General features: G+C 40.8%; 8 protein-coding genes across 15 annotated transcripts in view; 3 read left to right on the forward strand and 5 right to left on the reverse strand.

The window, feature by feature from the left end:
• Nucleotides 1-1,688, forward strand: part of hts (adducin 1-like protein hts) — a 30,498-nt gene extending 28,810 nt beyond the window's left edge. For 2 of the 5 annotated variants that reach the window (XM_017073543.4, XM_017073546.4), the window contains one exon: nucleotides 64-1,688. In XM_017073543.4, coding sequence (XP_016929032.3) covers nucleotides 64-171 — 108 coding nt within the window. In that variant the 3' untranslated portion in view covers nucleotides 172-1,688. Of the gene's footprint in view, nucleotides 1-56 lie in introns of all 5 variants that reach the window. The other 3 variants (XM_065863390.2, XM_065863391.2, XR_010653546.2) reach the window with 2 other exon arrangements.
• A 512-nt stretch (nucleotides 1,689-2,200) lies between these two features.
• On the forward strand, nucleotides 2,201-2,776 carry cer (crammer). Its single transcript, XM_017072688.4, has 2 exons — nucleotides 2,201-2,367; nucleotides 2,425-2,776. The coding sequence occupies exons 1-2, from the start codon at nucleotides 2,329-2,331 to the stop codon at nucleotides 2,620-2,622; spliced, it is 237 nt and encodes a 78-aa protein (XP_016928177.3). The 5' UTR covers nucleotides 2,201-2,328; the 3' UTR covers nucleotides 2,623-2,776.
• A 254-nt stretch (nucleotides 2,777-3,030) lies between these two features.
• Nucleotides 3,031-7,380, forward strand: SdhA (succinate dehydrogenase, subunit A (flavoprotein)). Of its 3 annotated transcripts, none has more exons than XM_017074388.4 (5): nucleotides 3,031-3,093; nucleotides 3,221-3,310; nucleotides 4,783-6,380; nucleotides 6,439-6,589; nucleotides 6,650-7,380. In XM_017074388.4, the coding sequence occupies exons 2-5, from the start codon at nucleotides 3,254-3,256 to the stop codon at nucleotides 6,827-6,829; spliced, it is 1,986 nt and encodes a 661-aa protein (XP_016929877.2). In that variant the 5' UTR covers nucleotides 3,031-3,093; nucleotides 3,221-3,253; the 3' UTR covers nucleotides 6,830-7,380. The 3 variants fall into 3 exon arrangements, with proteins under 3 accessions (XP_016929877.2, XP_016929875.2, XP_016929876.2); XM_017074386.4 differs by having other exon boundaries at nucleotides 3,082-3,137; XM_017074387.4 differs by having other exon boundaries at nucleotides 3,091-3,310.
• LOC108009764 (cytochrome b5 reductase 4) lies at nucleotides 7,031-9,123 on the reverse strand. Its single transcript, XM_017074391.4, has 2 exons — nucleotides 7,749-9,123; nucleotides 7,031-7,690 (listed from the first exon to the last, which is right to left on the reverse strand). The coding sequence occupies exons 1-2, from the start codon at nucleotides 9,071-9,073 to the stop codon at nucleotides 7,393-7,395; spliced, it is 1,623 nt and encodes a 540-aa protein (XP_016929880.3). The 5' UTR covers nucleotides 9,074-9,123; the 3' UTR covers nucleotides 7,031-7,392.
• Nucleotides 9,124-9,480: 357 nt separating this feature from the next.
• On the reverse strand, nucleotides 9,481-12,751 carry LOC108008111 (endoplasmic reticulum metallopeptidase 1-like). Its single transcript, XM_070994698.1, has 11 exons — nucleotides 12,727-12,751; nucleotides 11,989-12,550; nucleotides 11,841-11,925; nucleotides 11,657-11,777; nucleotides 11,435-11,589; nucleotides 11,001-11,378; nucleotides 10,642-10,937; nucleotides 10,516-10,585; nucleotides 10,310-10,456; nucleotides 9,755-10,243; nucleotides 9,481-9,697 (listed from the first exon to the last, which is right to left on the reverse strand). The coding sequence occupies exons 1-11, from the start codon at nucleotides 12,749-12,751 to the stop codon at nucleotides 9,536-9,538; spliced, it is 2,490 nt and encodes an 829-aa protein (XP_070850799.1). The 3' UTR covers nucleotides 9,481-9,535.
• A 477-nt stretch (nucleotides 12,752-13,228) lies between these two features.
• On the reverse strand, nucleotides 13,229-16,562 carry LOC108008915 (endoplasmic reticulum metallopeptidase 1-like). Its single transcript, XM_017072820.3, has 11 exons — nucleotides 16,510-16,562; nucleotides 15,761-16,452; nucleotides 15,612-15,696; nucleotides 15,429-15,549; nucleotides 15,205-15,359; nucleotides 14,765-15,142; nucleotides 14,411-14,706; nucleotides 14,284-14,353; nucleotides 14,074-14,220; nucleotides 13,524-14,012; nucleotides 13,229-13,458 (listed from the first exon to the last, which is right to left on the reverse strand). The coding sequence occupies exons 1-11, from the start codon at nucleotides 16,528-16,530 to the stop codon at nucleotides 13,297-13,299; spliced, it is 2,616 nt and encodes an 871-aa protein (XP_016928309.3). The 5' UTR covers nucleotides 16,531-16,562; the 3' UTR covers nucleotides 13,229-13,296.
• Nucleotides 16,563-18,052: 1,490 nt separating this feature from the next.
• LOC108008112 (endoplasmic reticulum metallopeptidase 1) lies at nucleotides 18,053-21,381 on the reverse strand. Its single transcript, XM_017071902.3, has 11 exons — nucleotides 21,283-21,381; nucleotides 20,531-21,225; nucleotides 20,385-20,469; nucleotides 20,196-20,316; nucleotides 19,985-20,139; nucleotides 19,534-19,917; nucleotides 19,182-19,477; nucleotides 19,051-19,120; nucleotides 18,843-18,989; nucleotides 18,292-18,783; nucleotides 18,053-18,233 (listed from the first exon to the last, which is right to left on the reverse strand). The coding sequence occupies exons 1-11, from the start codon at nucleotides 21,301-21,303 to the stop codon at nucleotides 18,072-18,074; spliced, it is 2,628 nt and encodes an 875-aa protein (XP_016927391.3). The 5' UTR covers nucleotides 21,304-21,381; the 3' UTR covers nucleotides 18,053-18,071.
• A 1,204-nt stretch (nucleotides 21,382-22,585) lies between these two features.
• LOC108008405 (endoplasmic reticulum metallopeptidase 1-like) lies at nucleotides 22,586-26,654 on the reverse strand. Of its 2 annotated transcripts, none has more exons than XM_070995203.1 (11): nucleotides 26,280-26,654; nucleotides 25,146-25,813; nucleotides 25,006-25,090; nucleotides 24,831-24,951; nucleotides 24,616-24,770; nucleotides 24,178-24,561; nucleotides 23,826-24,121; nucleotides 23,694-23,763; nucleotides 23,488-23,634; nucleotides 22,936-23,424; nucleotides 22,586-22,874 (listed from the first exon to the last, which is right to left on the reverse strand). In XM_070995203.1, the coding sequence occupies exons 1-11, from the start codon at nucleotides 26,295-26,297 to the stop codon at nucleotides 22,713-22,715; spliced, it is 2,595 nt and encodes an 864-aa protein (XP_070851304.1). In that variant the 5' UTR covers nucleotides 26,298-26,654; the 3' UTR covers nucleotides 22,586-22,712. The 2 variants fall into 2 exon arrangements, with proteins under 2 accessions (XP_070851304.1, XP_070851303.1); XM_070995202.1 differs by lacking the exon at nucleotides 26,280-26,654 and adding an exon at nucleotides 25,868-25,931.
• Nucleotides 26,655-26,711: the final 57 nt, after the last annotated feature.

Raw genomic sequence — 26,711 nt, forward strand, 5'->3', positions numbered from 1 at the left:
CATTTGAATTACTAACCGAAGCGCAACCGATATTCTCACTGCAAATTTCTATTACGGTTCCAGGATGTCTCCACGGACGGGTCACCCAAGAAAGACAAGAAGAAGAAGAAGGGCCTGCGCACACCGTCGTTTTTGAAAAAGAAGAAGGAGAAGAAGAAGGCCGAGGCCTAAGCTGAGGAGCGGGATCAGTAGGAGTAGCAATCTTGACACCCTCCCACCATCAGTGGGAACCGAGTAAACTAACGACAATGAAACCACGAAAATAAGGAAACTGTAGCCAGATCAGCAAAAGAAGCATTATATAAGAGAGAGGCCTAAATAAGCAACAAATGAGCAGCTAAAATCGATAACGATGCATCTAAGAGGATACCCCCGAAGGCATCCCCACCACCCCCAATTCGCATTCACAGCTTATATCTATTATATAATATAATTCTAATTTTTAATTTATACGATGTCCACGGCACCCAAAACAGCAACGCAATCCACACAATTTGTATGATAACGAAATGGAGATTCGCAGATTCACACGCAATATCCGACACGCCACTTTGTTCTATACAAGTAACTTGCAAAAAATCTTCTAGATGTATTAGCTTTTAAACAAGACTACGTAAACACATTACATAGTAAAACAAATGAACAGAAGAAAAGGGTCGAAATTCCCAGGCAGCTCTGGAATAAGCAAAGATTTGTTTAAAACAAAGACAACTTTTGTCTTTAGATGCATACAAGCGTGGTACATGCGTATGTACTCATAATACATAATACTTAAATGCAATATTTTTTATAAATGCAATAAAATCGATGACAACAACCACAATTTGATATTCTTTGCATGTGTGTGTGTTTTGTCAAATCGCTTTTTATGTTTTTGTGTTCTTTTGTTTTGTTTTTAAATTCCGGGCAGCCACACTTTGCACACAAACGAATGAATAAATATGTATACATGCAGCAATTGTATTAGTTTTTTATATAAATAATTATATATTTTTATGTACGTAAAACTGTTTATACATACATATACATATATATATTTATAAAAACCAATAAATTATGAAGAAAACGAAAATCCAAAAACACACACCCGCATTAAATCATGCGATTATTCTGAGGAAAGCAGAAACACAATCACATAGAAGAAAGGGGAATTTCCCGTAAAATACCTACAAGTTTCGAGTTTCAGCATTTCTTTTGTAAGTAGATGTGCTTGATTTGAAATCACTCTCCCAATTATATTCGAAAATATCGATATTGAGTACTGCAACTAACTAAATACGACTGCCATAGCATGTAAAACCTTAAGGCACAACTTAATCGCATTTAAAAATTTCAAATTAACTGCATTGAACTTTAAACACCCCGATCATTAAAGCCAGATAAATCGAATGTTTCTGCTTTTCCCACCCAAAACCCACCCATTCACACACAAAAACACACTCTATATACAACATAATACATGCATTGCTGAGCCTTAGACACAAAAAACAGCAAAATAAATACTTACGATAATTATATAAAGTATAATTAAACTGATTATTTGCGCAACGACAGAAGCTTATTTCTAGCAACTTTTTTGCGTCATCAAAGCAAAAAAGTCTGTATAATTTTGTCCCTAGATTAACCTTAGAAATTTGTCAATATTCTCACTCTGTGCAAATAAAAAAAACTTGAAGAAATCAAAACGACATGCCGGAAAATTTTTTCTTAAATTTCGTTTAGTGTATAAGAAAATGCATACAAATATATATATTTAAAATCGTATTATACAAAAAGATAAACACGACACACACGAAGGAGCAAACACATAATAAATAAAAACTTGAAAATTGTACAAAATTCAAAAGTATTTGATAAATTGTCTTATTTTAATTGGTCTTTTTAATATTATTTCCAAGGTAATTATTTTGATGGCTTGATTGAAGGAGAAAGGAAGATTTTATTTGTTTTTGAAGGAATAGAACCAATTATAAATTTAAAAAAGTTTCTAGTCAAATTTTGTTATTTTAAAAATGAACTAGATTAGATTTAATCCCTTGAAATTTTGGACAGGATTTTAGACGAGACTCGGATTTTCCCATGATACTGGGAAGCAACATGACTTGCTAAATCAAGAAAACAAAAAATGTTTCAAAATCTTTTGAAATAACTTTCAATAAAGCGGGGCCTTACTGTGATTTACCATTGTTTTTCAGCGAAGTGGCAACCCTGATCAGCTGTATTATCGTTTCTTTGTTGTGTTTATATATTGCGACTCAGGGCGAAACTGTGATAAAACCTCGAAATTGAAACGAAATTTAGTCAGTCACAAAAATTACAAGTGTCAAGATGTCTCTGGTCAGCGATGAAGAGTGGGTGGAGTACAAGGTGAGGATCCCTATATCTGTAGCCTACAACTCAATATTCATAAAATGCAATCTATAGTCCAAATTCGACAAGAGCTATGAGGCTGAGGAGGATCAGATGCGTCGTGAACTGTACGCAAAGTCCAAGGCCCGCATTGATGAACACAATCAGAAATTCGAGAAGGGGGAAGTGACCTGGAAAATGGCCATTAACCATTTGGCTGACCTCACTCCTGAAGAATTCGCCCAGCGCTGTGGCAAAAAGCCGCCAAATTAAGTACCAGAATCTCAGCCAAGGCTAATTTTAAAACAGTGATTTTTTAAAGACAGTAATCTCTCTGTATTTCTAGGAATTTGCATTTGTATTTTTAATGTTTTTCGTTCACCCACCCCCAAAATAAACAATAAATCAGCTGTTTTGTACATTTCAATGATTTCGGACTTTTTGTGCTCTGGTCACTTTATCAGGGGAACAAACAGTTCATTGAAATTTGGTTCGATGAACCGGTGTTTATTTCGTATACAAAATATGCAAATAAATAGGTGTAGCCGGTGTGGTAAAATTCCATTCCAAAAATATGTATGTACGAAGTGCATTTTACGTATATAGACGAGTAATGTTACTCTAAAATTTGTTGGATTTTCATTTTGCACTCGGTTGATCTAGTTCCGGTTCTTTTCACTTGGAGCGATTCAGTGAACCGAACTGCACTGCCGACGAGCGGCAGTTCACACACAACATTTGAAAGTTTGTAAACTTTTCCTTTCGATCACATAGACACATCGATACACGTAGTTATTTGTTTTTTTAAGAACACCATTACACCTTTTGTTATAAGCGCGTAAACCATTCTTTCCGGTCCAATCTCTTGCAGCAGCAGTAGCAGAACCTCGCAGCCCAGCCAACGATGTCCGGAATCATGCGTGTGCCATCGATTTTGGCCAAAAATGCAGTCGCCTCCATGGTACGTACATTGCCCGGTTGAAAAAATGGGATAGCACATCCTTGGCTATACCATGTAATAGTGGTTATACAACTGGGTCTATAGAGAACCCCACGGCTCGTGATGTGACAACAGAGAAAGACCAAGAAATTGGCCAAAAAATGCGCCGCCCCGTAGTTGTGTTATGTAATTTCGTCAATTTTCAGGGGCCAGGTGCTAATAATGGCCCTTCTGCTCGTTCAACTGCTGGCCATATAGCGTATATAAGTCTATAAAATTGTGTTTTGCAATTATAGTGATTTTAAACTGAAAAGTAAGGTGTGCAGCAGCGAGGTTATGTTATGCCTGCGCCCCGCCCCCTTTAACATTTCCCTTCCAAACTACTCATATCGTGCATTTCGCTATGCGTGCAACAAATCCACTTGAAAACATTTAGTTTTGGATCAGCGACACGCCTCAAAAAGCTTTATAAGTACCGCTCAATCGGGAGAATTGGCATAAAAGAGAGGCTAATTTAGTAAGACAAAAAGAGAGAGAGAGAGAGGTAGATTGGGAGGCACGTCGGTCAGCTAACAAAACTAACAGCTGATTATACAATTGAGCTGATCACGGTGCTGATCCCCCGACCCCTTCCTCAGATTATACACCCCCCGAAAAATGGGCAGTACAATTATTTAATTTGTCATTTACATAAGCTGTTATCAGTGCAAGTCTCTCTTTCTGCCTGTATTATCTCCCCACGAGTGGTATGCTACGTCATCAGAACATCTCTGTGGAGGGGGATTAGTACTCCCCTCTATCTCAATCTGTTAATCTTGTTTTTTAATATTGCTATAACTAATTGGGGAAGTACTAGCTGCAACTACTTCATGTGCTCTTTCCGGTCTTTATTTTTTGGTATCTTCTGATAAGATAACAGTCCTTAGATATTGCGGATACATAATTACTATGGGGGTCTTACTATTTCATAAACATTTTAGATCATTATAGACGACCTTCCAGGCTTATGAGGCTTTGGAAATCCTTTAGAATTTTACTTATATTATGTTCATATTTCAATAAAAATGTTTTTAAATTACAACTCATTTAGAGGAACGGCAACTAAGACAGTAATCTTTCAAGTTTACGTAATTTTTTCACAAATGATTGTGAATTATGGTTGAATGACTAACACAAACAATGGATTAATGACTTTATAGACAAGCCGAGGTTTTAAGTAAGGCATTTTTGTTCATATTGCAAACTGCATCGAAGGGTGCGAAATTAATCAACAGTTCAATATGTACATAATTGTATGATAAAATATATATTCTTTTGTATTAGTAAGGAAAAACAACTTAAAGATCAACAAGTCATGAGACCGCTCTTGACATTTATTATATAAAATAACATTTGAATAGTTTAACTTATTAGGTTTTTTATTTTATTATTTTTTAAATGAAAAACAAGATCTACTTTATGATTCGTCATTAATCCCTACTTATATTTTACAGCAACGTGCCACCGCGATCGGAGTGCAGCGCAGCTACCACATCACACACGGCCGCCAGCAGGCCTCGGCGGCGAATCCGGACAAGATTTCGAAGCAGTATCCAGTGGTGGACCATGCCTACGATGCTATCGTTGTGGGAGCAGGAGGAGCCGGCTTGCGGGCGGCCTTCGGCCTGGTGGCCGAGGGATTCCGCACGGCGGTGATCACCAAGTTGTTCCCCACCCGCTCGCACACGATCGCCGCCCAGGGCGGAATCAATGCGGCGCTGGGCAACATGGAGGAGGACGACTGGAAGTGGCACATGTACGACACGGTCAAGGGCTCCGATTGGCTGGGCGACCAGGATGCCATCCACTACATGACCCGCGAGGCCCCCAAGGCGGTTATTGAGCTGGAGAACTACGGTATGCCCTTCTCGCGTACCCAGGACGGAAAGATCTACCAGCGCGCCTTCGGTGGACAGAGTCTGAAGTTCGGCAAGGGTGGACAGGCCCATCGCTGCTGTGCTGTGGCGGATCGTACTGGACACTCCCTGCTGCACACACTCTACGGCCAATCTCTGAGCTACGACTGCAACTACTTTGTGGAGTACTTTGCCCTGGATCTGATCTTCGAGGATGGCGAGTGCCGCGGGGTGCTGGCCCTCAACTTGGAGGATGGCACACTGCACCGCTTCCGCGCTAAGAACACGGTCATTGCTACCGGCGGCTACGGACGCGCCTTCTTCTCCTGCACCTCGGCGCACACGTGTACCGGAGACGGTACCGCCATGGTTGCCCGTCAGGGTCTGCCCTCTCAGGATCTGGAGTTCGTGCAGTTCCACCCCACCGGAATCTACGGCGCTGGCTGCCTCATCACAGAGGGCTGCCGCGGAGAGGGTGGATACCTGATCAACGGCAATGGCGAGCGCTTCATGGAGCGTTATGCCCCGGTGGCCAAGGATCTGGCCTCCCGCGACGTCGTCTCGCGGTCGATGACCATCGAGATCATGGAGGGCCGTGGCGCTGGACCCGACAAGGATCACGTGTACCTGCAGCTGCACCATCTGCCGCCCAAGCAGCTGGCTGAGCGCTTGCCCGGCATCTCCGAAACCGCCATGATCTTCGCCGGCGTGGATGTGACGCGCGAGCCCATTCCCGTCTTGCCCACAGTGCACTACAACATGGGTGGTGTGCCCACCAACTACCGCGGCCAGGTGATCACCGTCGACAAGGACGGCAAGGACGTGATTGTGCCCGGACTCTATGCCGCCGGTGAGGCTGCTTCCAGCTCGGTGCACGGTGCCAACCGTCTCGGCGCCAACTCTTTGCTGGATCTGGTTGTCTTCGGACGTGCCTGCGCCAAGACCATCGCCGAGTTCAACAAGCCCGGTGCTCCAGCTCCCACCCTCAAGGATAACGCCGGCGAGGCTTCGGTCGCTAATCTGGACAAGTTGCGCCACGCCAACGGCTCGATCACCACCGCCGATCTGCGCCTGAAGATGCAGAGGACCATGCAGCACCATGCTGCTGTGTTCCGTGATGGACCCATCCTTCAGGATGGTGTGAACAAGATGAAGGAGATCTACAAGCAATTCAAGGACATCAAGGTTGTCGATAGGTGTGTTATAAATATTCTTATTTTTTTGGTTCTTGCTAACATTTTATTCTTATTAAAGGTCGCTCATCTGGAACTCCGATCTGGTAGAGACGCTGGAGCTGCAGAACCTGCTTGCCAATGCCCAGATGACCATTGTGAGTGCTGAGGCGCGCAAGGAATCGCGAGGTGCCCATGCCCGTGAAGACTTCAAGGTCCGCGAGGATGAATATGTAAGTTTCCGATACAATCAACCTGCCAAACAGCTTGTTAATGGTCTTCATTTCTTGCAGGATTTCAGCAAGCCCCTTGACGGTCAGCAGAAGAAGCCCATGGATCAGCACTGGCGCAAGCACACGCTCTCGTGGGTGTGCAATGACAACGGAGACATTACGCTGGACTACAGAAACGTGATCGATACCACGCTGGACAGCGAGGTCACCACTGTGCCGCCAGCGATCCGCTCCTATTAAGTCTTGACTTGGAGTTGCAGGACACCCGCATACATACCCCATACCATCACACAATCACATTTACGGATGTCTACTTAAACGTCTTTGTGGGCGCCAGTAAAACAATTTGTCAAGTCGCCAATGTGCTGCAAAGTGCTACCAACTGGTAACTAGGAACTGGGCAGCGGTTCCTGGCGTTTTGCGATGAAATGTAAAACCAGCTTTTCTGTACATCCTATATATTCTTTATATATCAAACTTTGCTGTTTCTATTTATTTTTGTACGCTGCCCTCCATTTGGTTACTGTTTGGTTGTCGGTTATTTACAATTCTTCATAAGCGAATAGTGTGTACGAGTAGACAACGAGTTAGGTTTGAGGCGATTTTGACGACGCAGCCTGATAACAAGCAAATGAAAAAACAAATCCAACTACAATTTTCTAGTATTTGTTAAACTTATTAAATTATTAAAACGAAAAACATGTAAAAACAATAAAAACATGTAAAAACAAAAGTCGAAACCATTTGCTATACAGTAAATAAAAGTGATGAAGATTAAGTGCGCAATGAAATACATTTTTCATTTAGCCGCGAAAGACGTGAATTTGGTTTGGCTCAACATCCAGCTGTTTTAAAATATCTACGGCAGCGGTGTTGAAACCACTTGGTCCACATATGGCCACATAAGTACATCGTTCCGGCTGCTTTTTCTGAAACATTGGGGTTAAAAGCTCCAGAGATATCCTTTGAGGACTATCTTCCGATTGGGAAAGATAGTTTGTGCAGCTGAATCTCTCGTCCTGGGAGTGCATTTCCTCCAGTTTCTCCTTTAACCAGATGTCCTCTTGGGTTTTGTTAAAGTATATTAGCTGTAAGCTTTCTCTGTGGATGTGCAAGATGTTTAAATAGTGTTTGCTTAAATAGCTTATCGTAAACTTACATTCGATTGGTATTTCTCTTCAGGATTGGTTGAATTAGACTTAAAATTGGCGTTAAACCACTTCCTGCTGCCAGCAGTAGAATGTTTCTATGTGCAGTGAGCTCAGAGAGCTGGAAAGTTCCACGTGGCGGACTCAAATGGATGCGGGAACCAGCTTGGAGCTGATGCAGGTGACTGGAGACTGGTCCATTAGCATACCTTTTGATCAGAAAACTTAAACACTCTAAACTAGAAGAGCAGATCTTATCTAAATATAAGTAGGACTGATCCACAGGTGTGTAGCTGCGCTGAATTACTCCACCTTCCAACGGCACTTCTATATCCACATGGTATCCCACTGGCAGTAGCATAAGTACCTCCCGCTGTACACTTTGCAGGCTTAAGTCAAAGGAATCGTGATTGAAATCCTTGCTGTTAGTAACTTCGTACTCGTAGGTTTCTTCTTGTGCGCTAGTGAAGTCCAATTTGCTGGTTACATGTGTGCCATATGTTGGCCAGGGTTCCGCCTCTTCCTTGGCCAAGACCAACTCAATCTTCCCCGTCTCCGCACCGATTTTCGCTGCCTTTGGAGGCCATTCCACCTTGTTGGTTAGCTGAAAGTCAAAGGCGTGCCAATTGTGCTGGACTAAAACCCGTACAGTCAGTTGCAGGGAGTCTTTTCGCCGGACTAGCAATCCCGGATTTGCCAAGCTGCGTGTGTAGAAGATTAGGGTAAGTTCGCTCCTCTGCTGGATCCAATCGAAACGAGGCACTATCTCAGGAGGCTTCAAAATCACACTGGTAATCTGAGGAGTATCTTTCGGTGGTTTCGTCTCATTCTCCTTTAGTGGTCCCACGTAGCATTTGCCCAGCAATTGCGGATAGTTCACCCAGGCGTGGACTTCGTCAAAAAGTTTGGTTGCATCGCTACCAACTCCCCGCATGAGTTCGTCCACTCCGCCCGGATGAAAGTCCATGTAGCGGGTAACATTGAACACACGACCTCGTATCGCCATCCAGGCGTCGTCGACCTTGTTGTGCCGGGCCAATTCTTGGCGCGAGACGGGCACCACACGTCCTCCGGTCCCCGGTAAATCCGCTCCAGAATTGCATAGCCGTATCCAGCTCATGAGCGAGTAGCCCGGCTTCAAAGCACACTTGTTGCGGGGATTGCCGGTGGCCGAGCCAGAAGCGGAGGATGATGAGGATCCATTGGAGTTGGGGTTCAGCTTCTGTGGCGCGGTTACGGGCAATTGGAGGCCACCGCCGGATCCACCAAGAGCCACCAACTGTGGTGGCCTCATCAGCTCGTTACTGGCGGGGGGTTTGAGGGACGGATCGGACATTATCAGTCCTAAGAAGCGTTAACCACGGGAATCAACAAGCTAACAATTGAAGAATCAAACAGCTGTTCTTGCAAATAGTTTCAGGAACCAGTGAGTTCATCGTAACGAACTAGTTTTCCGCATTTTGGCGGTTGATTTAAAATTATAAATTGGAATATAAGCTTATTATTTATTTAAACTGATACTTAAACTCAAACTGGAAGGTTTTACTTTTCTTCAAAAATACTCTGAATTTGATTAAGAGTGAAAACTAAAACTATTAAGAGGAACCCCGATTATCACTTTTAAAGTTTTAGCTTCAAACTGCCTATTTCAAACAGGATACACTCAAAACGAAGTATAATGGCGTGAATTTCAGTTACTATTTCTTGTCAAGTTTTGTTTTATCAGTATGCTGTTGTAATCCTGTTTTTGATTTTACATTTCAAATTTATTTTACTCATTTTTTAAAAAGACTTTTTATTAAAACTTATAGCGGTGGTAATCCGCAGGCCACTCAATCAGCACCGCAAAATCAGGGAATGTTTTGGCAAAATCCTGGGCTATTGAATCGCCTGTCGAATTCATAAATTGCCTGGCGACTCCAATTTGAACAACTGCCTCATTGAAATCGTTACCGGGTTTCTGAAAAACAATATATTTTAAGCAGTTCTACTTGTAATAAATAAACCAGCTGCATACCTGAACTTCAAGAGTTAGGATTACTGGTGAACTATCCACACCGGAGCTGAAGTAGATATAATATGGTGGGCTGGTTGTCAAGTAGCTCTCCTCTAACGACCACTTGGTTATGGTTACGTCCTCTTCAGGCTGGATAAACAAACTTGAGTGATCCGTGAAAAAGATCTTGACCTCGATCAGCAGGGTATTGCCATTATTTATTACTGTTCTATTTAGGAGCTCAAGGGGCTTTTCTGGAACCGTCTCTACGGGCGTATTCCGAGGCAACCACATTCCGTTCAAACGATTATTCATATAACGGCTATCGGGGATTGGCATACCGCACAGCATGTACTTCGCGCAATCAGATTCCAAGCTCACTATTCCTGTTAAATTCACATTTGCTTCCACTAAAGGAGCATAACTACGTCGGTCCTGGAAATTAAACAGATATCCGGACTCGTCCTTACTAACCGATCCGCTGAATTCGTAAAAGATCCGACGCACGTGCTTTAAAAAATAGAAAAATATGTTCAATGGAAGTCCTTACCTAGAACTCTTTAATTTTTGACTTACCAAATAGTAAACCCTTTCCACATTTGTCCTAGGGCGATATGGAAAACCAATTTGAGTTGAGCTAGCTATATAAATAGTAACGGCGCTTATGGCCATTAAGGATACAATAATAAAGCCGGATCGATGAGACTTATTAACGAGCAATATCTAAAATGGATTCATAAAGTTAGAGAACATCGAAGTTTAAAAGAAAAAATTAAACATACCACAAAGCCCAGGGACAGTATAGTACCCATGGCGACCAATGCAGAAATTATCAGGTCGGGATTTGTATTTCTTTATACGATAGTATGTGTCAAAAAGTGTTAAAATAAAAATAATTTAAAACTTACTGTCCAAAACGACCCATCATCGGAGTAAGAATGACTATAAATGTGTAGAAAAGGTAGCTGTTGTACAGGAATGGAACCACCTGAAAAATTTTCAGAACACCGATCCAAGAGAAGCCGCGGTCATGTAGGGAGGTCAATAGATTAAGAAACAAGGGAATAACGTAAAATACTAGAGTCCACGTAATAATATAGGTAGTACGCAATCCGTAGAAATTTAGAGCAACACAGAGAACTGACAGGATAATGGCATGTCCATGAAGAGCCATTTGTAGTTGCTGCGCATACGTAAGATTCTTCTGAGAAGATAGTAATTTTTAAATCTGGAAAATTAGCAGTTAAATTTTAAATAATGTACTTACATAATTCTGCATTTTCAGATACACAAAACTAGGCAGAGCCAGACCCACCAGACTGGGGCACACATAGAGGCCTAGAGAAAGTGCCGGAGTGCTGAAATAGGTCATTGTCAGACCATGCTGATCAAACATATATGCAACCAATATAGGCAGAGCTAGACCCAATACAAAGGCAACGACTTGAACTATGATAATCGGGATGAACCAAATTAGAATCTTCTTAAAGGTCACATTGGATTTTACCGCCATGCGTAACAGTGATATGTAGACTAGGATGATAACTACTCCGGCCACGGCATAGTTTAGAATTATACCATTGCTCTCTGAATATCTGACAAGGAACAATCCCAAGACATCAAAGAAAACTGTTTTTCCTTCCACCTTTGGAATATACATTTTTGTAATTAGATGAAGAGTGATAGTCTATTATAACTTACGGTGGTGTCATGCAGTTCTGGGGCATTGGCCAGTGCTTTAACTAGGCTTAAAAGGTTGTCTCCTGTGTTTTGAATGGCAGCTCGGGGAATTATATCATAGCTATCATACTTTGTGTGATACACATAACCATTAACGCACTGACCAAGATCGAGTCCTGCAGGATAGTCAAGAGTAATAATATAATTCCAGTTAAAATAGAGGTTTGTAGCTAAATAACTTACCGACGAGATTTCCATAAGCGACAAAGATACGATAATCTGTGTCCGATGGTATAATCCCAGTTTGAAAGATTTCTTCAGCCATAGTGGTGGCAAATGGATGTTTAGCATGGTTCTTGTAATACTAAAATAAGAAAGTTCTTCATTTTTAATAATGTTTTTAAAATATAAATATAAACAGCCTTACATCGAGAAGCCAGGGGTTATTAGGTCCGGTCTGGAAAAGGATTTCCCGACTTCCGCTGCCGGCTGCATCCAGATTTATTAAGACTCTTTAAAATAAAAAGTTAGTATAAGAAGTTAGCTGATAAATTAAACAATCTTGCACAACTAACTTGCAGTTTGGAGCCCATTTGTGTTGGGTAATGAAACCGTGCGATGCCTGCAGCGAATTCTCCTCGGCTCCATTGAGGAGAAAGATGATTGTGTGCTTAAACTTCTCCCTGGACGCTGTGATCACTCGCAGTACCTCCAGGACGGATACTACCATGTGACCCGCATCACCGGCAGATGGAGTAGCAGGCTTGGAATCAAAGTGGGTGTTGACCAGGAGGTAATCCTCACTTGTGCAGTTCTTGGGCGTCACTTTGATCACGATATTCTGCACTGCCTGATATTGGAAGAGGGCACCGGCCTTAACATACGAACCGGAAACTATTTGTCGGTCAATCTCCATGTCAAAATAGTCTTTAAAAACGTTTGCCTGAATCAAGGCCAGTTCGCTCAACAGGAACTGAACGGTTTTGTTCTCATTCGCATCGCTGCCGACGAGCTTTGTGCCGATTTTATCGAAGTCATAAAGATTGGACTGGGCACGTTCGGCGATGAAAACTCCCTTGGACACATCATCCAAGGTATTGGCACGAGGAAGGCGATAGAAAAGAGGTACCACAACGCCTAGAAAAAGGAAACCCCATAACAAAAAAGATCCACCTGTAAAATACCAGGAACTTTTAGGGAGGCTTGTCTTTTTTCCCAAAGATCTCTGTAATGGGGCTGTCTCAATAAAATCGTCGGATAACTAAAACAAATTAAAAAACGTTAAAAAAAATGTAATTCTATCCGAAATTTACCTACAAGTAAATCCTTGTCTACCATTTTCTTGCTTTGTATCGATCCCTCCGCCAAAACTAGACTGAAATTAAGTCACTTACTTGGGCCTTTATATCCAGAATACAGACGGCTCATAATAATAATAACCCATTGCAAATCAATTGCACGTTTGCTTATCGTAAACACTGGCAATTTAGATTATTCTTTATAACCATTTTAAAGCAATAAAAGTTGAGGTAGTCCTACTGAGATTCATCGAAAAAAAAAATATTTTTTATTACAGGTCATATTTTTATTGATTAAAAGTATTATTGATTGAAGTATTGAAGTAATAATTAGGCTCTAAGACGGAAATTTTTGTGACTTCATAAATTAAACTACCACTGATCCAGCTATTTGATTTCACTTGTGATAAGTGACTTTTATGGCTTCAGACCTTGATGCTATATAATAGTTATACAACTCATGCCCGTCAAAACTGATAAAGTAGTTGGTCAAAATAGGTTTTCAATTCAAAGAATATTTACTAATGGATTTTTTTATTATTTACGAAATTCAAATTCATACTTATTAATCAACATATATTCGAACTAAAATATGTATCGGTGGTAGTCCGCTGGCCATTCAATCAGGACAGCAGAGTCAGGGAATGTCTTCGCAAATTCCTGAGCAGTTATATCGCCTGAAGAATGCATAAACTGCCTGCCAACTCCGATTTCACAGACTGGTACGTTAAAGTCTCCGTTGGATTTCTAAAAAATCAAAGCCAATACCATTTAATGTGAATTTCTGGAAACAAGGTGCTTCAACGTCCTACCTGAATCTCAATAGTTACGGTAAGAGGAGAACCATCTACTCCGTAAGTGAAGAACATATAATAGGGTGGGGTAGTGGACAAGTAGCTTTCAAGTAACGACCACTTGGTAATGGTCGCATCCACATAAGGCTCGATGTATAGAGTCGAATGGTCTGTGAACCGTATCTCGAATTCGAACCGAACGGTCTTGCCATCTTCCAAAACAGTTTTGTTAAGAAGCACCAAGGGTTCATCGGTCGCAGGTTCAATGGGTATTTCTCGAGGCAACCAAGTTCCGTTCAGACGGTTCTTCACATATCGAGAATCGGGATATGGCACTCCGCACATCATGTACTTGGTACAGTCGGATGCCATGCTCACCATGCCAGTTAGATCCACTTTGGCTTCCAGTAGGGGAGCACTACCACGACGATCCTGGAAGTTGAACAGATATCCGGACTCATCCTTGCTAATGGTTCCATCGTATTCGTAAAAGGTTCGGCGCACATGCTACGAGGGAAAATGGAAGTCATTAAAAGGTTTTAAATAGCACTTTACTTATTTCACTTACCAAATAGTATACCCTCTCGACATTAGTCTTTGGACGATAAGGAAAACCAATATCCGTGGAGCTGGCAATGTAAATAGTGGCAGCACTTGCGGCCAACAAAGCAAACAGAATATAACCCGATCGACGTGAGACATTTATAAGCAAAATCTAAAGATATATGGGTAAGAGGTTAATAAAAATATACAGTCTAAAGCAATACAAAAAACTTACCAAAAAGCCCATTGAAAGAATAGTTCCCAAGGCGGCCAAGGCAGAAATGATCAAGTCAGGATTAGTGGTCCTAAAAAATAAAACAAATTTATATACCATTTTTTTTAAACATCCCATCCACACTTACTGTCCGAAACGACCCATCATGGGTGTGAGAATTACGATGAATGTGTAGAAAAGATAGCTATTGTAAAGGAACGGGACGACCTGGGTCAGTTTTAAGATTCCAGTCCATGAGTATCCGCGATCCTGGAGAGTGCTCAGCAAATTGAGAGCCATGGGGATGACATAGAAGACCAGGGTCCATGTAATTATATAGGTACTACGCAGGCCGTAATAATTGATAGCAATCCCAAGGATCGACAGAACAATAGCATGTCCATGGAGAGCCATTTGCAGTTGATGGGCATAGGTAATTTTCTCCTATGGATAAACATGTTCGTTAAGTTAACTAGTTGTTGGTTAAATATGTTAATCTCACATTCTTCTGCAGCCTGAGGTAAATGTAACTAGGAAGAGCCAGTCCCACAAGACTTGGGCAAACGTACAGGCCTATAGAAAGAGCCGGAGTGCTGAAGTAGGTGAGTGAAAGTCCGTACTTATCGAACACATATGCGACCACTATGGGAAGAGCTAGTCCCAGCACAAAGGCTATCACTTGAAGGACAAGTATAAGGACGAACCAACCCTGGACCTGTGCGGGGGTTACGTTGGAGACATCCGCTATGCGCAATAGAGATACATAAACCAGGATAATGGCGACTCCAGCAACGGCATAGTTGAGGGTTTTTCCATTCTCCGCCGAGTAGCTAACTAAGAACAATCCTAGGAAATCGAAGAACACGGCTTTTCCGGTCTCCTAAAATGGAGAAACACTACAAGGTGTTTTGTCATTCAATAGGATAGGTTTAATAAACGTACAGTGGTATCAGCCAATTCTGGGGCATTGGCAAGGGCTTTAGCCAGAGCCAAAAGGTTGTCTCCCGTGTTTTGAATAGAAGCCCGTGGTATGATATCATATTGATCGTACTTTGTGTGATAGACGAAACCGTTGCAAACCAGACCAATATCATAACCTGTGATATGAAATATAATATATTCATCTGAACTAATCCAAATAAGTATGTTTAGGTATTGTTTCTTACCCACGATGTCACCATAGTCGGTGAATATAGCAAAGTCAGTATCCGAGGGCACAATACCAGTTTGGAAAATTTCCTCAGCCATGGTTGTAGCAAATGGATGTTTCGCACTCTCTTTGTAGTACTGGAATACATAGATCGATAAGTGGAAATTTCCCATTATAAAATCGTTAAAGTAATCTTCACCTTGACTAGCCACGTATTGTTGGGTCCGGTCTGGAATAACAGCTCCCTACAACCACTACCAGCTGCATCCAAATTAATTACAACCCTTTAAAAACAAAAATTGAAAGTAAAACTTTTTAAGGACTGATGAAATATAAATTTTGACTCACTTGCAGTTTGGTGCCCATTTGTGTGAAGTGAGGAAACCGTCAGATGCCTGCAGGGAGTTCTCCTCGGAACCGTTGAAGAGGAAGATAATTGAGTGGGTTAGCTTCTCCGTCGAGGTAGTGATAATTCTGATCACCTCCATCATGGTCACAATCATGTGACCCGCATCGCCGACTGATGGACTTGTGGGCTTTGAGTCAAAGTGGGAATTCACCAGCAGGTAATTTTGGCTCGTACTGCCCTTGGGCGTTATTTTAACCACTATATTCTGGACAGCCTGATACTGGTATTGTGCCCCGCCCCTCACATACGATCCGTAAGCAAGTTGGTGGTCGATCTCCATTTCGAAATAGTCTTCTAGAACATTCTCCTTAATTAGAGCTAGTTCTTTTAGAATAAACTGGACGGTTTTATTCTCGTTCCCATCGCTCCCGACCACCTTGGTGCCAATCTTTGCAAAATCGTAGAGATTTTCCTGGGCGCGTTCAGCAATAAAGACTCCCTTGCCCACATCCTCGAGGGTATTGGCCTCAGGAAGGCGGTAGAAGAGGGGCACCACGACTGTTAGGAAGAGTGAAGCCCAGAAAATGACGAAGCCACCGTCCAAATACCATGGAACTTTGGGTATCTGACTCTTGATTCCAACATTCTTTTTTGTACTGGCCGATTCAATCGAATCAAGCGATTCCGACAACTAAAATAGGTAATAGTTAGTTTACCAAGCACTTGAGGTTTCACATTATTTTCTTACAAGAAGGTCCTTGTCGCCCATTCTGCTCTGGTCTTTGGCTCTTGCCCAGAACGTTGTATTTAACAGAATGAGACTGATTGGAAAGGGGAGTCTTTTATATTCAAAAATCGGTAAGAATAACCTTTGATTACTATTAGCATTTTAGTTATCGTTCACGTGTTTTGTTGTCAAGATTATGGATTATTGTAATAAATGCGAGGGTGGGTTGAGATTAATCATTACTATTACTATATATTATTACACTTATATATTACTATATATTACTATTAAAAAAAATCGGTCTATATCGGTTGTTCGCTAACATATTTAAAGTATAGCAGTACAACATGGTAAAACCTATTTTTGATCTACACATTAAGGGTTCGTTTAAATATTTGGTCCATATCAAAAATTAAATATAGTCTTGTTCTATTTAAATTTTGAAAAAAAAGAATTTCAAACTAACTGAACTACCCTCGAGGGAATCAAAAAATAATCAAACTTGCAGTAAATCAATATGTCTCAAGCATTTTCACACTCTTTTTTTTGTTGATAGCAGATCTTTATGGTTACAGACCCACCGCAACATCATGATTATTATCAACTAGTTGAACACATACAATTTGAATTGGAGCGCCAGATAGCCCAACTAAAATAAGATGAGCTCATAGATATATTAATATCGATTTTTGTCAATCAAAATGATTATTTTATGTTCCAATATTATTAGTTTAATGTGCCAAAAATATACTCCTAACACTTAAAATTGATTGGTAACTTTTTAAAACCAGTAGACACCTTAACTCGAAAAGTTATGAACAGAAATTCTTCTCGGAAGTTTACTTTAATAAATAGGTAATTTTAAAAATCAGAAATCGATAAAACTGAATGCAAAAGCTTAAACTTCGTATAAATTTATTGCTTTTCAATTTAAATTTTTTTTGTTCATTTGTCTTTATTTCTTCAATTCAAAATACAGTAGAAGAACAAATGTTTTTTTCAATTTTCGGAAAATCGGTCTGGTATTAGCAAAAAATATTAAAAAAATGTTATAAGAAAATTATAGAAAATGCTCTTGCCTACCTCACACAAAATGTTTAAATATTTATTGTACCTTCTATGTATATGTATAATTTTGTTTAATCAATTCCGAAAATTTCCAACCGACTTTTTTTACAACTTTTAAGTGGTACAATAATTTATTTTTATAGTTACCCTACAGATGGGGATGAAGATAGACTATCGGGCAATTTACGAACATTGAAAAGCTTTTTCTCATTGGAAATTCCCCGTGCTAAAGGCTTGCAGAAAATAATATATTTACGAGTGTTGTCACAAAGAAGTAAGACACTATTTAAAGGTACATATTTGTAAAAAGTAAATGGAATAAAAACACGTATCGATCTTTATTCATCCAGTATTTAGGATACACTCAAAAAGATCAAGATGTAAAATAAAAGTTAGGTTGAAATAAATTTTTTCAAAAGGTTTTTGAACTCACTACTTTTATTAATAAAAAAAATTGTTCTTAAAATTTTTACGTTTTTGTATTTATATAGGAAAATTTCTTATACAATAATAGTTTAGAATTGGTATTTCTTATAAATAGCTGGCCACTGAATGGTAACGGCGAAATCGGGGAAAGTTTTGGCGAACTGGACGGCTTCATCATCGCCATCAACGTGCATGTAATGTGCTGAAATTCCCATTTCGAAAAGTTGGACGTTGAAGTCGGCATCGGGTTTCTGAGGGAATAAACTGAAATGAAATCCTGACTTTAACTATAATGTTAGTATCTCATACCGTTATATCGATGGAGAAATCGAGTGGTGTATTGTCGATTCCGTAGGAATAGTAGATGTGATACGGAGGTGAGTTGGTGGTTAGGTATTCCTCAAGGAACGACCAGCTGCTGACGGTAACATCCTCGTTGGGGTTAATGAAAATACTGGTGTGATCCGTGCAGTTCAGATTGAACTGGAATCGAATGGTTTTGCCATCGGCCAGCACGGTCTTGTTACGCAGCTCCAGGATCGGTTCAGCTGGCGTCCAAACGGGATTCTCTCGCGGCAGCCACATGGTGTCGTCCATGGCCTCCACCCAACGATGATCGTATAGGGGCATACCACACATCATGTACTTGGCGCAGTCGGATGTCATGTTGACCAGGCCCGTAAGATCCACATTTGTGTCCTTCAACGGAGAAACTCCGCGACGATCCTGAAAACTGAACAGATATCCGGACTCATCCTTGCTGACGGTTCCATCATACTCGTAAAACACCCGGCGCACTTGCTGCAAATCGTCAGGATATTAGTGATATACCTTTTTTAATCATTAGTTCTTAAACCTACCAAGTAGGGAACACGCTGTACGTTAGTCTTGGCGCGGTAGGGGAATCCAATATCGGAGGAACTGGCAATAGTGATAGCTGCGATGGCCACGGATAACAAGGTGAGAAGAACGAATCCTGATCGGCGGGACATGTTAATTAGTAAAATCTGGGGGTTAGGAAGAATACTTTAGCTTGGGTAAAAACAAGATAGCTGAAGGGAAAATTACCAAAAAACCCATGGAAAGTACGGTTCCCAGGGCAGTCAAAGCTCCGATGATCAAGTCTGGATTGGTACCCCTTAAATTTTTCAAAATTATATAAATAGTTCTTAGAGTGTTATTCAAGTTTAAGTACTTACAGTCCAAAGCGACCCATCATTGGCGTGAGTATCACAATGAAGCAATAGAATAGATAGCTGTTGTACATGAACGGAGCGACCTGGACAATCTTTAAGATGGCCGTCCACGAAAAACCGCGATCGTGCAGGGTGGTAAGGAGATTGAAAGCCAAGGGTACGACGTAGAAAACGAGAGTCCATGTAATAACGTAGGTGGTCCGCAATCCATAATAATTGATGCCAATGCAGAGAATCGATAGGACGGCGGCGTGTCCATGGAGCGTCAGTTGAACTTGCTGGGCAACTGAAACCTTATCCTGTTCAGGTGTTAACGGTTCGGATCTAGTACTAATGGGCTATCTCATCAACTTACATAACTCTTCAGCTTCAGATAGATGAAACTGGGCAGTGCAAGTCCCAGGAGACTGGGGCACACATATAGACCGATCAAAAGCGATGGAGTTGCGAAATAGCTGAGGGAGTAGCCGTATTTGTCCAAGCCATAGGCCACCAGAAGAGGCAGGGCCAGACCCAGAACAAAGGCGATAATCTGGACCACTAGAACCAAGACGAAGGAGCTCAGGACCTGTTCGGAGCTCACATTCGAAGTATCCGCTATGCGCAGCAAGGATACATAGACCAGGATAATGGCGGCTGCAGCCACGGCATAGTTGAGCTTTACACCAGTATCGGCCGAATAGGTAATGAGATACAATCCCAGGACATCAAAGAAGGTGGTGTTTCCACTTGGATTTGCCTGATTAAGACAAGAGGAAATTCAAAGTAAAATTAAAAAGCATGATCACTTATATAGAATAACCTACGCTGGGATTACGCAACTCAGTGGCATTGGACAGGGTTCGGACCAATCCCAAAAGATTGTCTCCTGTGTTCTGAAGAGCAGCCCGCGGAATCACATCAATGCGATCGTATTTTGTGTGATACACGAATCCATTGATGCACTGCCCAATATCCAGTCCTGCCATTAGAATCAATCTTAGTTGTTGAAAACATTCAATGGTTAACTTAGCTTACCAACAAGGTTTCCGTATTCAACGAAAATATCAAAATCTGTGTAGGAAGGCACAAGTCCTGTCTGAAAGATTTCCTCAGCCATGGTGGTGGAAAAATAATGCTTGGCGCCCTGTTTGTAAATCTGGAAGATATGATATCGATATGATATATCTGATAAATAATTTTTAACGTAAATGCAAAGATTCTTACACTGGCCAGCCAGGGGGTGTTTGGTCCCGACTGGAACATGAGTTCGCGACCTCCACTTCCAGCTGCATCCAGGTTAATGACAGCCCTTGAAAGATACAGTTCTCATTAGTATTGTGAACTTAATTATCATAGCTTCTTAAACATACTTGCAGTTCTTTGCCCATTTGTGGTAGGCAATGAATCCGTGGGATGCCTGCAGCGAATTCTCCTCGGATCCGTTGATCAGGAAGACAATGGGGTGCTCGAACGATTGCGTCGATGACGAGATCACTCGCAACACCTCCAGGATGGAGACCACCATATGACCATCATCACCGGTTGAAGGACTCGTGGGCTGGGAGTCAAAGTGGCTGTTGACCAGGACATAGTTTTCACTGGTACTGCCCTTGGGAGTAAGCTTAACCACGACATTCTGGATGCCCTGGTACATGTTGACCAGATTCCACTTCACATACGCACCGTAGGCATATTGCAGGTCGATTTCCATGTCGAAGAGGTCCTCCCGAACGTTCTCCTTGATCAGATTCAATTCTTTAAGCAGAAACTGCACAGTCTTATGCTCGTTTCCATCGCTGCCGACCACCTTTGTGCCAATGGCTTCGAAATCATAAAGATTGGCCTGGGCACGTTCGGCTATGAAGACACCTTTTGAGGCATCCTCTACTGTGAGGGGTTCGGGGAGGCGGTAGAAAAGGGGCTTCACTACCGCAACGAATAGCAGTCCCCAGAACAGGACAATGCCACCGGAAAAGTACCAGGGAAGTTGAAGGTATCCTTTTGCTTTTTTACTATGCTTTCTAGAGTACGACTTGACTCCATCCTCGACAGGCTCGTCTAAAATCTGATAAAAGAACATTTTTAGTTTACTTTAGCAACTACTTTTAACAACTATACTTACAAGTTTGTCCTTGTCACCCATATTTGTTCTGCCGACACAGCCTTACTTGCCAAATGGGATGCAAAACTAGACAGACTCGATTCGTATTTCCAGCGCTTTTATATACCAGAAATAATCCGCCCATCCCTATTGGCCCTATTTAACTACTACTCAAGAACTATAAACACAGCGAGGGTTGCTTGAAAAGAACCTACACGTTGAAAGTCTTTTAAGTTTTCTTTTTAAAATATCTCTCAAATGGTTTGTAATACAAAGGAAACAAAAATTATAAAATTGAACATTTGCAAAAACCCTATTAACAGAATATTTAATTTTTGATTTCCCTTTTAATATAATACTTATTTTAAGGGGTGGTTTTTGTAAACCGACCTACCTTCATAATTACTTAAACTGCTCTTAAGAGAGCAACATATTTTATAGTATGTAATAACCATTAAGGTTGATTGCTGAAATCTGATAACTCAAACGATTTCGATTTCTTTATTTTTTGGCAGATAAGATATCTTTTTCGTCTCAGGCCCAGCAGAACCAGACTTATGTTGTTACCAAGTAAGCGGGTACCATGTGAAAACAATTAATTCCCACTTATACCCGTGGCATTGGAGTACTTAATTGTAGGCAAATTCAATCATCGCGACATAATTTATTGGTTCATAAAGTTTGTAGTTTAACTCGAAACACGCGTCTGATAATGAAATAAATAATCTTTGGTGATAGCTTGTTGCCTGATTGGAAAGTAAACATTACATTTATATGCATTTTTGACCCCATTAGTACATATATATATCTATATTTTTGATCAGGATCACTTGCCAAGTCGATCTATCCATGTCCGTCTGTCCGTATGAAAGCTGATATCTCGGAAACTATAAAATCTAGAATGTTGGAATTTGGCATGAAGATTCTTGGGCTTGGGTGCTACGCCCACTCTAAGGCCCACAATCGACCATAACACTAAAAACCGTCCAGCGACCACATTTTTAAAGTTTTTTGTTAAAACTTAAATGAGGGATTGTCTTTATGAGTAATATCTATCTACATGCTAAAAAGGTATTGAAATCGGACCATTAATTATAAAGTTATAGTCAAATAAAAGTCAATATTTTAATTGAAACTGCACTCTCGCACTTTCTTTAGCTGAATAACGGGTATCTAATAGTCGAGGCCAACGACGTTTTTTTTTTTAACATTAGGAATATTTAGAAATCAATATGCTTAGCTGATATGTGTCAGACCTAGAAATAAATAAGAGTTCGGGTATTTTCACTAATCTGCAGACATTGCCATATAATCAAGATTAAAATTTGTTTACAAAATCAAACTTGAAAAAAATAGTTTTATTAATGGCACTAATATAAACTTTGGGTATTATGAAACACACTTGTGTATTATATTGATTTACAGCATTAATAACAAGACTAGCATAATTCTTAGAAAATGAATCGTTGATATGAGGTTGGCCACTCGATCAGCACAGCATAGTCTGGAAAAGACTTCGCAAATTGTTGGCTGAGTTCATCGCCCTGGTTGCCAATAAAGTGTGCGCACACACCCAACTGGAAAAGGGGAACTTTGAAGTCCCCATTAGATTTCTATAAGGAAAAGTAATTATAGTTATTTTGCAAAGGTTACATTAATGTATGGAAAACTTACCGAGAGTTCGATAAAAAAGGATAACGGCGAGCTGTCCTTGCCATAGGAAAAGTAAACATGGTAGGTAGGTTGCTGTCCAATGTATTCGAGTGGGAAAGACCAGTTGGTAATGTTCACGTCCTCATAGGGTTGGATAAACAGGCTGGTGTGATCGGTTGTATTAATCGTGAACTTAAATCGGACAGTTGTCTTGTCTGCCAGGATAATTTTGCTTATCAGCTGCACATTGGGCACATAAGGAGGATCTATAAGTTCCTCACGAGGCAGCCACATGGCGTTTAGACGATTCTTCACCCATCGGTGATCGTAAAGTGGTTGTCCACACATCATGTGCTTCTCACACTCAGATGCGATGCCAACCAACCCAGTTAAGTTAACATTGGTTCCTTCCAAAGCAGCCGGTCCACGACGATCCTGGAAATTGAATAGGTATCCGGAGTCATCTCTGCTTACGTTTCCATTGTAACTGAAAAAGGTACGTCGCACATGCTGCAAGGAAATCGAAAAGGATATATATATTTAACGTATGTGATAGGACTTCCAAGTACTAACCAGATAGGGAACTCTTTCAACGTTGGTCCTTGGCCTATAGGGAAAACCGATGGGCGTAATTGCGGCTGTGAAACAACTAAGTCCAAATATTGTCAAAAGAGTGAGTAAGATCAGGCCAGGTCGTCGGAATATAATAACAATGGGAACCTAAATAAAATAACTTTAGATTATAGGTTAAAATCAAGCCTATGGAAAGGAATTCTTACCAAGAAGCCCATGGCAAGAATAGTTCCCAATGCGTTTATAACAGACATATATAAATCTGGGTTGGTTGACCTGAAAACCAGTGATTTCATTATATTAGTAGTAGGGATTTCATTATATTAGTAGAAACTCACCTGCCAAAGCGTCCCATCATAGCAATCATTGTCTGCACAAGGGTATACAACAGATAGCTGTTGTACAAAAATCCAAAAAGTTGAGAGATAACCACAGCTCCTGTCCAGGAAATTCCTTGATCATGCAAAAGCGTTACCAGATTTATGGCTAGCGCTACGACGTATAGTAGGAGAGTCCATGTTATCACATAGGTGCTGCGCAGACCATATATAGTCAGTCCGATTACCAGAACCGCCAATATAAAGGCGTGGGCGTGAAGAACCATATGTAGTTGTTGGCGAAAATAGGTTTTGCTCTAAATGGTTTATGGGTTATAGTTTTCTGCGAAACTCAAAAACATACTTTACTTACGGCCCGTGAGAGCCCAAGAAAAATGTAGGGCGGCAAAAGCAAACCAAACAGGCATGGGCATACATATAATCCGAACATCAATTCCTTTGAGCTAAAGTAAGTAAGACTTAAGCCCTTACTATCAAAATAATTTGCAATCCATATGGGTAGTCCCAAACCAAGCGCAACGGCGAGGATTTGTACGATTAAAATCAGAACGAACCAGAACACCATAAAATTGATAGACACGTCAGATTTGTTTGCCATGCGACCCAGGGATAGGAAGATTAGTAGTATGGCTGCTATGGCCACAGACAAGTTAAGAATTATGCCAGTTTTGTTAGTGTAGTTAATGAAAAATAGTCCCAAGACGTCAAAAAATACAGATGGTCCCTGTTCGTAATCCTATAAAGAGAGTGGATTATGTTTTAATTGAAGTACCAAGCTAGGTAAACATACCGCAGTGTTTTGTAGCTCAGTGGCGTTGGATAGGGCGCGAACCAAACTGAGAACATTTTCACCCATGCTCTGAACAGAATCAGATGGTATAATGTCATAGGTATCGTACTTCGTGTGGTAGGTATAGCCGTTGATATTCTGAGCCATGTCCAAACCTAAGTAAGATAGTTATTCGTGAAAAATATCTCATTTCATTGCATTTAACTCGGGTTTACCAATGAGGTTTCCATATTTAGTCAGAATAGTGAAGTCCGTGTCAGAAGGCATGGATCCGGTTTGATAGATTTCCTCACCCACGGTGGTGGCAAATGGATGTTTGGCGTACTTTTTGTAGTACTAAAATATATTTCATTTTAAATGTGGACAAACAAGAATCGTGAGGTGACTTACATCTACAAGCCAGGGATGGTTGGGTCCAGTTTGAAAGAGTAACTCACGACCTCCACCACCACATCCTTCCAGATTGATAAAAACTCTTCAAATAAAGAAGTTAATTTTTATAAAAGTGATACGTTTGTGCATTTACTCACTTGCAGAATGGAGCCCATTTGTGTTGGGTTATAAAGCCATGTGAGGCCTGTAAAGGATTCTCCTCAGCGCCGTTCAGCAAAAAGATTATTGGGTGCATAAATGTTTGCCTGGTGGTGGACATCACACGCAGAACCTCCAGGATTATGGACACCATTTGACCTGCGTCGCCGGCGGAAGGACTTGTTGGCTTGGAATCAAAGTGACTGTTGACCAGGAGGTAAGTTTCACTAGTGCAGTTCTTCGGACTCAGCTTTATAACTATGTTCTGCACTCCCTGGTACTTATTCACCATTGTCCAATGAATGTACGATCCCGAGACCTCCTGCAGGTCAACTTCAATGTCGAAATAGTCGCCTAAGGCGTTCTCCTCGATCAAAGCCAATTCTTTCAGAAGGTATTGGACAGTTTTAATCTCATTATTTTCGCTTCCAACTACTTTGGGTCCGATTTTGACAAGATTATACAGATTTTCCATGGCTCGTTGGGCAATAAAAACGCCTTTGGAAGCATCCTCAATGGATTTGGGACTGGGAACGCGATGGAACAGTGGCACTACGACTGCTAGAAAAAGGAGCAGCCAAAACAGGAAAAAGCCACTTGCCAAAAAACAGGGTCCTCTGGGGTTCCGTAATCGTTTACTCAGCTTTTTACCGGATGTCTTAAAAGCCTGGAAAAAAGTATTGTAAAAATAGTGTTACTAAGCTTTTAAAAAGGTCTTTACTAGGTCTTCGATATCACTCATTTTTGAGCTTAGCACGAAACTGCCTCTAAAATGCGACTAATGATTAATTAGCAATGGTAACTGCTTTTATAAGCTTCAAAACCTCGTGCATAAATTGATTTCATATCTAGTTTTGGATATCTAAACTTGGCAAAAGCAAATTGGGTTGTGTAAAAGTGAAAACCGTTCAGATTTCTGATAAATGTACATATTAAAATGTTCCTTTTAAATTGCCTAAGGAACTGCGAAAACTACCCACACTTGCGAACAACTGATTTATGAGATAATAACCATAATTCCATAAATGCTGTACTTAAGCAATAAACTTTAACCCGATGAGTTGGTGGAGCTTTATAATTTTAGACACTGTTTGGAAACTTAGCGTGCCAACTTAAAATTTATTAACACTTACTTCTGATAGAAAATCCATTTTGCTAAATGTATATCTTTATGTTCCAATGCGTCTTGAGTGCAGATTCCTGCTCGTTCATCAAATCAATAATTACTCATCAGATTCGATTTTCTAGATGCGACTCCAAATTACAGGGAAATCTCCCTTTTCTGACGTTGTTTTGGGTGTGTACGTGTTTCTAATTTTAAGTTCAACATTTTAGCACAAAGCACCGGTCACTAATTAACACAGAGACACTGTATCAATTGTGAGTGTATTTAGCACTAATCAGTTTATCTTCAGAACATTTTTTTTAAGAATGCGTCTTTACTTCATATTGTAAACAACCTTTACCCGATGAATCCTACTATGCAGCTGAATTTATTTGCTTTACGATCACATGTGGCTAGCAGAGTGCTCTGATTGCAAATATGCAAAATCAGTGTTGCCATT

Source organism: Drosophila suzukii, chromosome 2R, assembly GCF_043229965.1.
Source record: "Drosophila suzukii chromosome 2R, CBGP_Dsuzu_IsoJpt1.0, whole genome shotgun sequence".
Lineage (NCBI taxonomy): Eukaryota > Metazoa > Arthropoda > Insecta > Diptera > Drosophilidae > Drosophila > Drosophila suzukii.

Bases quoted from the DNA above. Each gene is read 5' to 3' on its own strand.
- LOC108008111 (XM_070994698.1), bottom strand. From the start codon at position 12,751: ATGGTAGACAAGGATTTACTTGTAG. The intron at 11,379-11,434 runs GTAAGTTATAAT...TATATTCCAAAG, and splicing joins CAGAACTGCATGACACCACC to GTGGAAGGAAAAACAGTTTT. The intron at 9,698-9,754 runs GTATGCAGCTGG...ATTGTTTTTCAG, and splicing joins TCCTAACTCTTGAAGTTCAG to AAACCCGGTAACGATTTCAA.
- LOC108008915 (XM_017072820.3), bottom strand. From the start codon at position 16,530: ATGGGCGACAAGGACCTTCTT. The intron at 16,453-16,509 runs GTAAGAAAATAA...TACCTATTTTAG, and splicing joins TGGGCGACAAGGACCTTCTT to TTGTCGGAATCGCTTGATTC. The intron at 14,354-14,410 runs GTAAGTGTGGAT...TTTATTTTTTAG, and splicing joins ATGATGGGTCGTTTCGGACA to GACCACTAATCCTGACTTGA.
- cer (XM_017072688.4), top strand. From the start codon at position 2,329: ATGTCTCTGGTCAGCGATGAAGAGTGGGTGGAGTACAAG. The intron at 2,368-2,424 runs GTGAGGATCCCT...TGCAATCTATAG, and splicing joins AAGAGTGGGTGGAGTACAAG to TCCAAATTCGACAAGAGCTA.
- LOC108009764 (XM_017074391.4), bottom strand. From the start codon at position 9,073: ATGTCCGATCCGTCCCTCAAACCCCCCGCCAGTAACGAGCTGATGAGG. The intron at 7,691-7,748 runs GTAAGTTTACGA...GCACATCCACAG, and splicing joins AAGAGAAATACCAATCGAAT to AGAAAGCTTACAGCTAATAT.
- LOC108008405 (XM_070995202.1), bottom strand. From the start codon at position 25,888: ATGAGTGATATCGAAGACCTA. The intron at 25,814-25,867 runs GTAAAGACCTTT...ACTTTTTTCCAG, and splicing joins TGAGTGATATCGAAGACCTA to GCTTTTAAGACATCCGGTAA. The intron at 24,771-24,830 runs GTAAACCCGAGT...TATCTTACTTAG, and splicing joins TAAATATGGAAACCTCATTG to GTTTGGACATGGCTCAGAAT.
- LOC108008112 (XM_017071902.3), bottom strand. From the start codon at position 21,303: ATGGGTGACAAGGACAAACTT. The intron at 20,317-20,384 runs GTAAGAATCTTT...CATATCTTCCAG, and splicing joins ACACCCCCTGGCTGGCCAGT to ATTTACAAACAGGGCGCCAA. The intron at 19,918-19,984 runs GTAGGTTATTCT...TGTCTTAATCAG, and splicing joins CTGAGTTGCGTAATCCCAGC to GCAAATCCAAGTGGAAACAC.
- SdhA (XM_017074388.4), top strand. From the start codon at position 3,254: ATGTCCGGAATCATGCGTGTGCCATCGATTTTGGCCAAAAATGCAGTC. The intron at 3,311-4,782 runs GTACGTACATTG...TATATTTTACAG, and splicing joins AAAATGCAGTCGCCTCCATG to CAACGTGCCACCGCGATCGG. The intron at 6,381-6,438 runs GTGTGTTATAAA...TTCTTATTAAAG, and splicing joins GACATCAAGGTTGTCGATAG to GTCGCTCATCTGGAACTCCG.